The sequence below is a fragment of the Scylla paramamosain genome, chromosome 44, assembly GCF_035594125.1.
Source record: "Scylla paramamosain isolate STU-SP2022 chromosome 44, ASM3559412v1, whole genome shotgun sequence".
NCBI classification, from domain to species: Eukaryota; Metazoa; Arthropoda; class Malacostraca; order Decapoda; family Portunidae; genus Scylla; species Scylla paramamosain.
In genome coordinates this window covers 11,705,973-11,719,009 of record NC_087194.1, presented here as the reverse complement: position 1 = coordinate 11,719,009, position 13,037 = coordinate 11,705,973, and the positions used below count along the sequence as shown (strand labels likewise).

The 13,037-nt window shown below is 42.1% G+C and overlaps 2 protein-coding genes across 16 annotated transcripts in view; one reads left to right on the top strand and one right to left on the bottom strand.

Moving 5' to 3' along the window:
* The window catches only part of LOC135094164 (ran-specific GTPase-activating protein-like), a 111,208-nt gene that overhangs the window by 88,109 nt on the left and 10,062 nt on the right, over positions 1–13,037 (bottom strand). For 4 of the 5 annotated variants that reach the window (XR_010263646.1, XR_010263643.1, XR_010263644.1 and 1 more), the window contains exon 2: positions 10,733–10,923. The gene's annotated coding sequence lies outside the window, so the exon portion shown is untranslated. Of the gene's footprint in view, positions 1–10,732; positions 10,924–13,037 lie in introns of those variants that run through there. The other variant, XM_063994008.1, reaches the window with a different exon arrangement.
* Positions 1–13,037, top strand: part of LOC135094161 (uncharacterized) — an 87,078-nt gene that overhangs the window by 67,598 nt on the left and 6,443 nt on the right. For all 11 annotated transcript variants that reach the window (XM_063994005.1, XM_063994004.1, XM_063994001.1 and 8 more), the window contains 2 exons: positions 10,726–10,895; positions 12,307–12,460. In XM_063994005.1, the coding sequence (XP_063850075.1) occupies positions 10,726–10,895; positions 12,307–12,460 (324 nt within the window). The remainder of the gene's footprint in view (positions 1–10,725; positions 10,896–12,306; positions 12,461–13,037) is intronic.

The following is a 13,037-nucleotide window of genomic DNA, read 5'->3' as shown; positions in this document are numbered from 1 at the left end:
TAGTTGAGGAGGAGGAGGAGGACGAGGAGGAAGAGGAAGAAAAAGTAGGAAGAGGAAGAAGACGAAGATGAAAAGGTGAAAGAGGAAGAAAACTTGAAGGAGGAGGAGGAGAAAGAGCAATACAAAGGAATACAAAGGAAAGCCAAACAGCAACAGACCTTTTGGTCCTTGCAAGGCTGTTTGGTAACTACTTCTAACTAGCTATAGGGAAGAGAGACAGGACAGCATAAAAAAAAGAGGAGGAGGAGGAGGAGGAGGAGGAGGAGGAGGAGGAGGTGGAGGAGGAAGAGGAGGAGGAAGAAGAGGAGGAGGAGGAGGAGGAGGAGGAGGTGAAAAAAGGGGAAGAGAAAGAATAAGAGGATGAATATAAAGAACTGTAAGAGTAGGAAAAAAAAAAGGAGGAGGAGAAGGAGGAATACAAAGGAATACAAAGGAATACAAAGGAAAGCCAAACAGCAACAGACCTTTTGGTCCTTGCAAGGCTGTTTGGTAACTACTTCTAACTAGCTACAGTGAAGAGAGACAGGACAGCATAGCAGAAGGCTCCTCCCCACCCACCACTCCCTCCAGCTTGCGCTGGCATGGAAATAGTTGGGAAAAGTACCATGCAGTATGGAAAAACTGACATGGAAATTTTCATAGGAAAGGATGAAAGGAAGTTCTACTATTCACCCTACGGTGAACTCTATACGCCTATCTGAAAGTTAATACAAGTTGTATTAAAACTGTTGAATAAGAGTTTAAATAGTGAATTTAGTAATTATTCGGACAAGAAGAGAGCTTGTTGGGGATTTGCTTTTAAATATTTGTCTATTTTATTTTTGAATGATTCAATACTATTGCTGTTTACAATTTCTGCAGGAAGTTTATTCCATATATTTACTATACGATTAAAGAAGAAATGTTTGGCATCGTGGGATTTAAAACGTTTGGGTATAATCTTGAATCCATTATTTCTTGTTAGGTTAGAATGATCAATGGTAAAATAATTATGTGCATCAATGTTACTATATCCTTTGAAAATTTTGAACACTTCAATTAGGTCTCCTCTTATCCTGCGCTTTGTTAAACTAAATAGGTTTAGTTCTTCCAGTCGTTCCTCATACGGCTTATTGCGCAATCTTGGAATCATCTTTGTGACTCTGCGCTGTATCTTTTCTAGTTTTTCAATGTCTTTTTTGTAGTATGGTGACCAGAACTGTACACAGTATTCTAGATGAGGGCGCACCAGTGAGTTATATAAGACAAGTATAACCTTTTCTGATTTAAATTCAAAGGTTCTTCCAATGAACCCTACTAATTTATTTGCCGTCTTTACTGTTTCTGTGCAGTGTTGACTCGGCTTTAGGTCGTTTGACACAACGACACCAAGATCTTTTCCTTTATCAGCACTTGACAGTGGCATGTTATTCATTACATATCTCGCCTGAACATTGTTGCTTCCGATATGTAGAATTTTGCACTTTTCTATATTGAATCTCATCTGCCATTTTTCTGCCCAGCTTGTTAGTTTATTGAGGTCACACTGCAGTTCCTGCCATTGTGACACAGACGTAACTCTACTTGTTATTTTGGTGTCGTCTGCAAATTTACTTATTTTGCAGTTTATCCCTTCATCAATATCATTTATGTACATTATGAAGAGTACTGGTCCTAATACAGAGCCTTGAGGAACGCCGCTATTTACCTTATGCCACTCTGACTCTTTTCCATTTATTACAACACGCTGTTTTCTGTCAGAGAGCCAGTCTCTCAGCCATTTCAGGGTGTTTCCGGCAATGCCGTGAGCTTTTACTTTACTGATGAGTCTCTTATGGGGAACAGTGTCGAAAGCTTTCTGGAAATCAAGGTAGATAATATCAACAGCTTTTGTCTCGTCATACGAGTTAAATACTTCATAAAAGAAGTCTAGTAAGTTTGTTAAGCAGGAGCGCTTGGTTCTGAAACCGTGTTGCGAATCCTTTATGATTTTATTTTCTTCTAAATATTTAACAATTTTATCTCTAATTATTGTTTCCATCAGCTTACACACTACTGAAGTGAGACTGATCGGCCTGTAATTGGCTGGGAGAGATTTATTTCCTTTTTTAAAGATTGGCGTGACATTTGCTAGTTTCCATTCGTGGGGAACTTTACCCGCTAGCAAAGTTTTATTGAATAAAATTGTAAGCGGTTTCACGAGCTCATTTCTTGCTTCTTTAAGAAGCCTGGGTGATATCTTGTCTGGCCCGGGTGTTTTGTTTACGTTCATGCTCTTTGTGACTGAGAGGATTTCACTTTCTGTGATGGTGAAGTCTGGCAGCGTGGTGCCTCGTGACTGAGGCGTGGGGGTCGGCAGACTGCCCTGAACATCCTCAGTCGTGAAGACGGTTGAGAAGTACTCGTTCAGGGTATTCGCCATGTCTGTTTCGCTTGTTATTTGTTTACCATTTTCTGTTATTAATGGACCAATCGTTGATGTTACGACCCTTTTTGCTTTTACATAACTGTAAAATTCTTTTGGGTTCGTTTTACACGAGTTCGCGATCTGAGCTTCGACAGATTTTTTGCTGCATTTGATCAGCTTTTTAGTTTTTCTACGTAATCTGTCATGCTCTAGTTTATCATCATTATTTTGTGTTAGTATGTATTTGTGGTACGCATTTTTCTTAGCCAGAAGGCAGCACCTAATTTCATTGTTCCACCATTTCGGTTTGGTGTTTTTTACCTTCCGTCTGTTTCGTTGCGGTACACACAAAAACGTAGTTTCATTTAACTTTTTAGCAAAGACTTCCCATGCGTTGTTTATGTCTGGTGTTTCCAGCAGTTCATTCCAGTCTATGGATGCAAGCTGCATGCGAAGTCTCTCAAAGTTAGCACGCCGATAGTCTGGCACTTTTTCTTTACTTTCGCTTACTTTAGCTTTGTCAAAATTTATGGTGAAAAGTAAGCTACGATGATCGCTGGAACTCAGTTCTGGTCCAATTTTTAGGTCTTTTACTGACTCTTCACCAGTTGTTAAAACAATATCTAGGATATTGTTACCTCTCGTCGGATGCATGACGTGCTGGTGGAGGGAGCTTTCAAGGATACTCCCGTAGAGATGCTGGCCTGCGTGAGCCGTCAGTGGTTCACCCCACCTCGTGACTGGAAGATTAAAGTCCCCCATAATTATGCAATTATTAACGCAGCAAATGTCCGCGATAAGGTCATAAAGTTTTTCGTCTGTAGCGGGTGACTGGGCTGGAGGACGATAGACGAGACCTAATGTTATTTTACGAGATTTATTTTCTAACTGGATGAAAGTGACGTCTATATTAGCAATGGTTGGGATCGGGAGTAAACGAGGATGAAGATTACTTTTTACGTAAAACATAACACCGCCTCCCGCACGGTGAGTTCTCTCGCAGCTAAAAATGGTGTAGCCAGGGAATGAGTACTCAGCTAAGTAATCCCTGCTTGATGAATTTATCCACGTTTCCGTGACGCCTATGATGTCGTAGTTTTCAAGATAAATAAGAGCTTGCAGCTCATTTAATTTATTCCGTAAACTACGGGCATTGAAGTAACAAGCTCTGATCTTGTCTGAACCTGTGGATGAAATATTTACGTTAGTGCTTACGATGCTGGTCCTGTTGCTGGCGCCCGCGCGTTTTTTGATCTGTGGAGACAAACTTTTTCATGGATTAGTCTGCCCATCCTGGCTGCTCCCACAGAGTTCAGATGAAGGCCGTCTCTCTGAAAGAGTCTGTGTTCATTATAAAAATCGTTCCACATGTTAAGATACTCCACGTTTTCCTGTTGGCAGAGAGTCTTTAATCTGTTATTTATACTGAACGCAATGTTGTAGAACCTTGCGTTCGCGTTGATCCTCGGGAGAATGCCTGAAATTATAATATTATTTGATTTAGTCTTGTACTTGCGAATCATTTCCTTGTACTTCGCCATCAGTTCTTCTGATCGGGACCGCTGGACGTCATTTGTGCCTGCGTGGATAACATAAAGGGTGTTAGTTGTGGCGTCCTTGGTCGTGTCCTCGATGGCAGCAGTGATGTCCCCTAGGGAGGCTCCAGGAAGGCAGTACCTCTTCCTGCGAGACGGGACTCTTCCACAAAACTCCACCAGCTGTCCTCGGACGATCGAATCCCCCACAAGCCTGGTCTCTTCCGGTTCATCTATCTGTTCAGTCAGGATAGAAAAACGGTTATATGTCGTGGTGGGGAGGTGAATCCGGCGCGTGAATTGTCTTGATCCATTCCTGACCGGGGTGAAGGCTGCGTCCTGTGAGGGGGAGGGATCAGGTGAGGTGACAGGCGAGGCAGGAGAGGCTTGCGGGGGGGCGGAGCGTCGCTGCGTGGCAGGGGTCAGCAGCTGTTGTCTCGTGTCCGTGCCCGCGCCCACGCCCACGTTGGCTTTGATGAATTCCTGTAGAGAGTCAAAACTGTTTTTTAATTCGGTATACCTTCTGTTTCCTTCTGCCACTGCTTCTTCAAGGTGTGATCGCGTGTCACACAGTCTGCAAACAGGCCTTGAGAAGTAGTCACTGAAGTACTGCTTAGCGAACCTCCCGCTGCAATCTCTGCAAGATTTCAAATCAGAAGGCATTTTTAATGTAGTAGTATAGAATGTGAAGGCTACGACAGTTGGAGATGTGGAAATTTAAAAGTAATTAAGGGATTAGCGGTCAAGGGTCGGAGGAGGAGGAGGAGGAGGAGGAGGAGGAGGAAGAGGAGGAGGAGGAGGAAGATAAAAGAGAAAGAAGAAGAAAAAGAGGAAGAAGAGAAATAGGAGGACGAGGATGAGGACTAGGAGAAAGACGAGAAAAAGAGGACGAAAAGAAGGATGAGAAGGACAATGAGAAAATAGACGAGGAGGAGGAAGAATAGTAAGAGGGAGAAGAGGAAGAAGAGAACGAGGAGGAGAAGGAGAAGGTAGGAGAAGGAAGAAAAAAAAGGAAGAGGGAAAAGAGGAGGAAGAGAACGAGGAGGAGGAGAAGAAGGAGGAGAAAGAGGAGGAAGAGAAGGGAAAAGATGAAGAAGAAGAAAAGTAGGAGGAGGAGTAGGAGGAGGAGGAGGAGGAGGAGGAGGAGGAGGAGGAGGAGGAGGAGGAGGAGGAGGAGGAGGAGGAGGAGGAGGAGGTGGTGGTGGTGGTGGTGGTGATGGGAAAAGAGGAGAAAAAAGAAAGAAGAGAACGGGGAGAACAAGGAGGAAGAGAGGGTGGTGAGAAAAGAGGAGGAAAAAGAAGAAGAGAACGAGGAGGTGGAGGAGGAGGAGGAGGAGGAGGAATACAAAGGAATACAAAGGAAAGCCAAACAGCAACAGACCTTTTGGTCCTTGCAAGGCTGTTTGGTAACTACTTCTAACTAGCTACAGTGAAGAGAGACAGGACAGCATAGCAGAAGGCTCCTCCCCACCCACCACTCCCTCCAGCTTGCGCTGGCATGGAAATAGTTGGGAAAAGTACCATGCAGTATGGAAAAACTGACATGGAAATTTTCATAGGAAAGGATGAAAGGAAGTTCTACTATTCACCCTACGGTGAACTCTATACGCCTATCTGAAAGTTAATACAAGTTATATTAAAAATGGTGTTTGTTGAATAAGAGTTTATTAGTGAATTTAGTAATTATTCGGACAAGAAGAGAGCTTGTTGGGGATTTGCTCTTAAATATTTGTCTATTTTATTTTTGAATGATTCAATAGTATTGCTGTTTACAATTTCTGCAGGAAGTTTATTCCATATATTTACTATACGATTAAAGAAGAAATGTTTGGCCTCGTGGGATTTAAAACGTTTGGGTATAATCTTGAATACATTATTTCTTGTTAGGTTAGAATGATCAATGGTAAAATATTTATGTGCATCAATGTTACTATATCCTTTGAAAATTTTGAACACTTCAATTAGGTCTCCTCTTATCCTGCGCTTTGTTAAACTAAATAGGTTTAGTTCTTCCAGCCGTTGCTCATACGGCTTATTGCGCAATCTTGGAATCATCTTTGTGACTCTGCGCTGTATCTTTTCTAGTTTTTCAATGTCTTTTTTGTAGTATGGTGACCAGAACTGTACACAGTATTCTAGATGAAGGCGCACCAGTGAGTTATACAAGGCAAGTATAACCTTTTCTGATTTAAATTCAAAGGTTCTTCCAATGAACCCTATTAATTTATTTGCCGCCTTTACTGATTCTGTGCAGTGTTGACTCGTCTTAAGGTCGTTTGACACAACAACACCAAGATCTTTTTCTTTATCAGCACTTGACAGTGGCATGTTATTCATTACATATCTCGCCTGAACATTGTTGCTTCCGATATGTAGAATTTTGCACTTTTCTATATTGAATCTCATCTGCCATTTTTCTGCCCAGCTTATTAGTTTATTGAGGTCACACTGCAGTTCCTGCCATTGTGACACAGACGTAACTCTACTTGCTATTTTGGTGTCGTCTGCAAATTTACTTATTTTGCAGTTTATCCCTTCATCAATATCATTTATGTACATTATGAAGAGTACTGGTCCTAATACAGAGCCTTGAGGAACGCCGCTATTTACCTTATGCGCCGCTATTTACCTTATGAGGAGGAGGAGGAGGAGGAGGAGGAGGAGGAGGGGGAAGAGGAGGAGGAGGAATACAAAGGAATACAAAGGAAAGAACAGACAGCAACAGCCCTACTGGGCCTAACGAGGCTGTCTGTGTGTCTATTCTACCACTACCACTACAGATTCTAAGAGTTAGAGGATGGAGGACACTAGAGATCAAGGAAGGAAAAACAGGAGAGTATAGGGAGGAGGAAAGGCTAAGATGTGATAGGAAAGGATGAAAGAGAAATTATACTATTCACTACAGTAACAAAAAAAAAAAAAAAAAAAAAAAAAAAAAAAAAAAAAAAAAAAAATTTATGTAGGCGCAAAGTACGTTATATGAGGGGTTGCTGCGAGGTGATTGTCCAACCTTTGTTTAAAAGTTTCTATTGTGTTACTATCGACAATATGTGCTGGGAGAGAATTCCAGACATTTACAATTCTATTAAAGAAATAATACTTAGCCTCGTCTGATCTGAAACGCTTACCTATAATCTTGTAGCCATTATTTCGAGTGGTGTTGGAACTGTCAATGATGAGATAGTTGTTTACATTTACGTTATCAAAGCCCCGACACATCTTAAACAATTCAATTAAGTCACCTCGCATTCGCCGTTTCTCTAAACTGAACAAGTTGAGTTCCCTCAAGCGCTCCTCATAAGGCTTGTTCCGCAGTCGTGGGATCAACTTGGTAACTCTTCTTTGGACTCTCTCCAGCTTGTCTATATCTTTCCTGTAATGGGGTGACCAGAACTGGACGCAATACTCAAGTAGAGGTCGGACAAGTGTATTAAACAATGTGAGAATTACCCCTTCTGATTTGAATTCGAAAGTCCTACCAATAAACCCAACCAATTTATTTGCTGTTTTAACTACTTCCGAGCAGTGTTTACTTGACTTGAGGTCTGAGGTAATTATAACGCCCAAGTCCTTTTCCTCCTTAACCTTAAGAAGCTCGGTATCGTTCATTAAGTAATCAGTGTGATCGTTATTATTACCAATGTGCAACACTTTACATTTATCTACATTGAAGCTCATCTGCCACTTGTCTGACCAAGTGGCTAAGTGGTCAAGATCAGATTGTAATTTTCTTTTATCCTCAGACGTGACTACTTTATTCATTATTTTTGTATCATCAGCGAACTTAGATACTTTGCAGGTGAGGCCCTCATCGATATCATCAACGTAAATAAGGAAAAGAACAGGGCCGAGCACTGATCCCTGTGGTACACCACTTAGAACTTCTCGCCAGTTTGAAAATTTACCATTTAAAACAACGCGCTGTTTTCTCTCAGACAGCCAGTCTTCAAGCCAATTGAGAAGTTTTCCATTTATACCATGTGACTTCAATTTAGCTAGTAGCCGCTTATGGGGAACTTTGTCAAAAGCTTTTTGAAAATCTAGATACACTATATCTACTGCCTTTGTTTCGTCGTACATGGTGAAAACATCATAAAAGAAATCAAGCAGATTAGTTAGACAAGAACGTCTGTTTCGGAAGCCATGCTGCGAGTCATTGATTAAATCATTTTCCTCTAGAAAGTTTACTAAATTGTTGCGAATTACTGTTTCCATTAGTTTACATACTACAGATGTAAGGCTGATAGGTCTGTAGTTACTTGGAAGTGAATTATCGCCTTTCTTTTCTATAGGGGTAACGTTAGCTAACTTCCAATCCTCGGGAACCTTACCGCAGTTAAATGATTTGGTGAAAAGCAACGAAAGGGGCTTACAAATTTGGAATTTAGTTTCTTTCAAGACACGTGGTGCAATACCATCTGGGCCGGGGGCTTTGTCAGTTTTCATCTTATCAATTACTTTGATTATCTCGTTTTCATGAAAAACGCAGACACTTAAGGGGGTTATGTTGTGGAGCATAAGGAGTGGTTCGGGGATTGTATGAGTATTTTCCTCTGTAAAAATTGAAGCAAAATAATCATTCAGTGTGTCCGCGATCTGAGTTTCTCCGGTGACAAAATTACCGTTATCTAGTGTAATGTGATTAATGTGAGATGTAATGACTTTTTTATTTCGAACGTAACTGTAAAATTCTTTGGGATTGGATTTAGCAATGCTTGCAATATACATTTCTAGATTTTTCTTACTCTGTCTAATGAGCTTTTTTGATTCGCGTCGGAGTCTGTCGTATTCTAGTTTATCAGCCTCATTCTGAGAGGACAAATATTTACGGTAAGCACAATTTTTCTGCAGTAGTTGTGACTCAATCTTGTTTGTCCACCATTTAGGTTTATTTCTCTTGCATGGACGTCTTTTACGCATAGGGATACATGTCTTCACAGCATCTTCTAAAATGTACTTAAATTTCGCCCATGATTCCTCAATGTTACTTTCGCCAAGTTCAGCGTTCCAATCTGCGACAGAAAGAATTGACCTGAGTCTGTCGTAGTCTCCTTTTTTATATATGAAAACTTTTTCGTTGCTAACAATGTCCTTATATGCTTGAAGGTTGATGTTAAAGGAGACAATCTTGTGGTCACTTGTACTAAATTCAGGACCAATATTAACGTTAGATATTAAGTCATCGTTTGTTGAAAGAACAAGATCTAATATGTTGTCACCTCGTGTGGGTCCTTGAACGTGTTGCTTTAGGGAACATTCTAATAAATTATTATACAAGTCGTGACCAGAGTGAGAGTTAAGTGGATTTCCCCATGAGTTAACAGGTAGATTGAAGTCTCCACAGATGACTGTATCAAAAGTGTTACTTATTTCAGTGATTTGATCTTGTAAATTCTTATCAGAGGAAACATTGTGAACCGGAGGCCTATAAATAAGACCTATAGCAGTTTTCTTAGAACGTACTCTTAAATGCAAGAAGACTGAATCTATATTGTTAATCTTTTCGGTTTTTAGTATGGTTGGCTGAAGACTGGCTTTTACATACAGCAATACACCGCCACCTATCCTGTCTTTTCTTTCACTGCTGAACATTTCATAACCTGGCAAGTTGTATTCCGCAAGAAAGTCTCTGTTTGCAGAGTTCAGCCAAGATTCAGTAATACAAATAATGTGGTAGTTTTCTACAGCTGCCAGGGTTTCTAAATCTGAAAATTTATTTCTAAGGCTGCGAGCGTTGATTAGGCAAGCTTTTATAGTGTTGCACATGGAGGTTGGGTTGCGCGAGGAGGCTACTAAGAGCCTGGGGCTACACGATCTTGCTGGTCGTTTTTTGGTCTGAAAATAGAAACTTTATTACTAAGGAGTCTACCAAGTCGTGCTGCTCCAATTCCATTTAGGTGTAAACCATCCGGCTGAAATAGAGAAGGTTTATTATAAAAGTTGTCCCATAGATTAACAAAGTCTACACCTTCCTCTGTGCAAAGAGAACGGAGACGGCTGTTAGTGCTGAAGGCTCTGTTGTAGAAGACAGCCGGTGCCCTGATGCGGGGGAGGATACCTGAAACAATAATATTATTGGATTTAGTTTTGAAGCGCTGTATCATCTTCTTGAACTTTTTCCATGAGAGGAGGAGGAGGAGGAGAAGGAGTAGGAGGAGGAGTAGAAGGAGGAGGAAGAGGAGGAAGAATAGGAGGAATATGAGGTAGGAAAAAGTGGAGAAAAGGAAGAAGAGAACTAGGAGGAGAAAGAGAAGGAGGAAAAGGAGGAGAAGAACTAGAAGGAAGGTGAAAAAAATGAAAGAAAGGGATGAGGAGGAAGAGAAAGAGGAGGAGGAGGAGAAGGAGGAAGAGGAGGAGGAAGAGGAGGAGGAATACAAAGGAATACAAAGGAAAGCCAAACAGCAACAAACCTTTTGGTCCTTGCAAGGCTGTTTGGTAGGAGGAGGAGGGGGAGGGGGAAGAGAACGAGGAGGAGAAGGAGAGCTTGAAGGAAGGCGAGGAAAAGAGGAGGAAGAGGAAAATGATGAAGAAGAAGAACAGGAAGAGGAGGAGTAAGAGGAGGAGGAAGAGGAAGAAGAGGAGGAAGAGGAGGAGGAGGAGGAGGAGGAGTTATCTTTATCAATACTATTATGAAACCGTGAATAAAGAAATTAGTAAATAGATAAGTATAGTGTGTGTGTGTGTGTGTGTGTGTGTGTGTGTGTGTGTGTGTGTGTGTGTGTGTGTGTGTGTGTGTGTGTGTGTGTGTGTGTGTGTGTGTGTGTCCCAGGCAGCACACAGGTGCGCAACACTCGGCCATTACAGGAGTCACCTTGAGTGGTTCACGGGTCACCTAAGTGGTGCCGGCACACAGCTGCTGCAGGAGTACCGGAGTCTGGGGTGGCTCCGCCTGGCCGTGTGTGACCAAGACGCCCAAGAGGTTCTGGCCGCCATCAGCGCCGTCCACGCGTCGATGCCTCAGCTAGGCTACCTAGGTGAGTCTGTGACGCTGTGATGCACCACCTGTGTGTGTGTTGTTGTTGTTGTTATTATTGTTATTATTATTGTTATTATTATTATTATTATTATTATTATTATTGTTATTGTTATTATGGTGATGAGAGAGAGAGAGAGAGAGAGAGAGAGAGAAAGAGAGAGAAAATTACCAATAACAAAATCGCTTTCTCTCTCTCTCTCTCTCTCTCTCTCTCTCTCTCTCTCTCTCTCTCTCTCTCTCTCTCTCTCTCTCTCTCACCACCACCACCATCACCACCATGATAATAATAATAATAATAATAATAATAATAATAATAATAATAATAATAATAATAATAATAATAATAATAATAATAATAATTATTATTATTATTATTATTATTATTATTATTATTATTATTATTATCCAAAACAAAATCTCTCTCTCTCTCTCTCTCTCTCTCTCTCTCTCTCTCTCTCTCTCTCTCTCTCTCTCTCTCTCACCACCACCACCACCGTGATAATAATAATAATAATTATTATTATAATAATATAATAATAATAATAATAATAATAATAATAATAATAATAATAATAATAGCAATTATTATTATTGTTATTAGAGAGAGAGAGAGAGAGAGAGAGAGAGAGAGAGAGAGAGAGAGAAATTCTCTCTCTCTCTCTCTCTCTCTCTCTCTCTCTCTCTCTCTCTCTCTCTCTCTCTATCTATCTATCTATCATATCTATCCTTCCTCTCTCTACTACTCATGTTTCCATAGAAGAGAGAGAGAGAGAGAGAGAGCGAGAGAGAGGAGAGAGAGAGAGAGAGGAGAGAGAGAGAGAGAGCGAGAGAGAGAGAGAGAGAGAGAGAATAGTGTTGAATATTACAGCGTGTTATAACAAGACAAGTGTCATTAAAAAGCAGGTAATTTAGCGACAAACATTGCACGACAACATTACTCCGGCTGTTAAAAGTACTCCTGTAAAATGGGTACGTGAGGCATCATCCCCGCGAGGCAAATTCTCCAGTAAAATGCTACGTGGCATCATCACTCACCTGTTTTCAAGGTCGCTGGGATTTGCTCCCCTCCTGCCTCGCTGGGATGATGCCACGTACCATTTTACAGGAGTACTTTTAGTCGCCGGAATAATGTTGTCGTGCAATGCTTGTCGGTAAATTACCTGCTTTTTAATGCAACTTGTCTTGTTATAAACACACAGTAATACTCCACAGCAGGCAAAAAATAAAATAAAACCATTAGTAATTTGAGCAAGTGGCACCTCCGAGGCTGTGTCAATGCAACCGTCTTTCCTTCACCTCAGGTTATGAATTTAGTGTGTGGATACACACCGTGTGTGTGTGTGTGTGTGTGTGTGTGTGTGTGCACAGTCCCTGCAACACACACTGAGAGGAATGGTACATCACTGCAGTGCTACACGTCCCCGTGGGTGCCGTGAGGACACAGGCGTGCACCACACGGCTGCCTGGCGGCCCACGGCTGAACCTCGTGTTGTCTGGCGTGGACGAGAGGCTGCTGGAGGAGGCGGTCCAGATAGCACAGCTCCTGCAGCCCACACAGCACCCGTGAGTGTGTGCCAACACTGCTCTCTCTCTCTCTCTCCTCTCCTCTTCCCTCTTCTCTCACCTTCCCTCTTCTCCCCTCTCCTCCCCTCCCCTCTTCTCCTTCCCTCCCCTCCCTTCTCCTCTCCATGCCTCTTATCCTTTCCCCTTCCCTCCTCTTCCCTCTCTTCCTTTTCTCTCCTCCCTCCCCTCTCCTCTACTCCCCTCCTCTCCTCTTCTCTTCCCTCTTGTCACCTCCTCTTTTCTCTTCTCTCCTCTCCTCCCCTCACCTCCCCATCTCTCTTCTCCTCTCTTCTCATTTCTCCTCTCCTTCCCCACACACCCCCTCTCTCCTTTCCCCTCCTCTCCTCTTCTCTTCCTCCTTCTCCCTTCTTCTCTTCTCTTCTCCCCTCTTCTCCTTTCTTCTCCTCCACTCCCTCCCCACCCCTCCTCTTTTTTCCACCTACTCTCCTCTTCTCTTTCCTCTTCTCTTCTCCTCTCCTCCCCTCCCCACCCTTTCTCCCCTTTTCCCTTCCTCTCCTCTTTCCTTCCCTCCTCTCCTCTCCTCTCCTTTCCTCTCCTCTCCTCTCCTCTCCTCTCC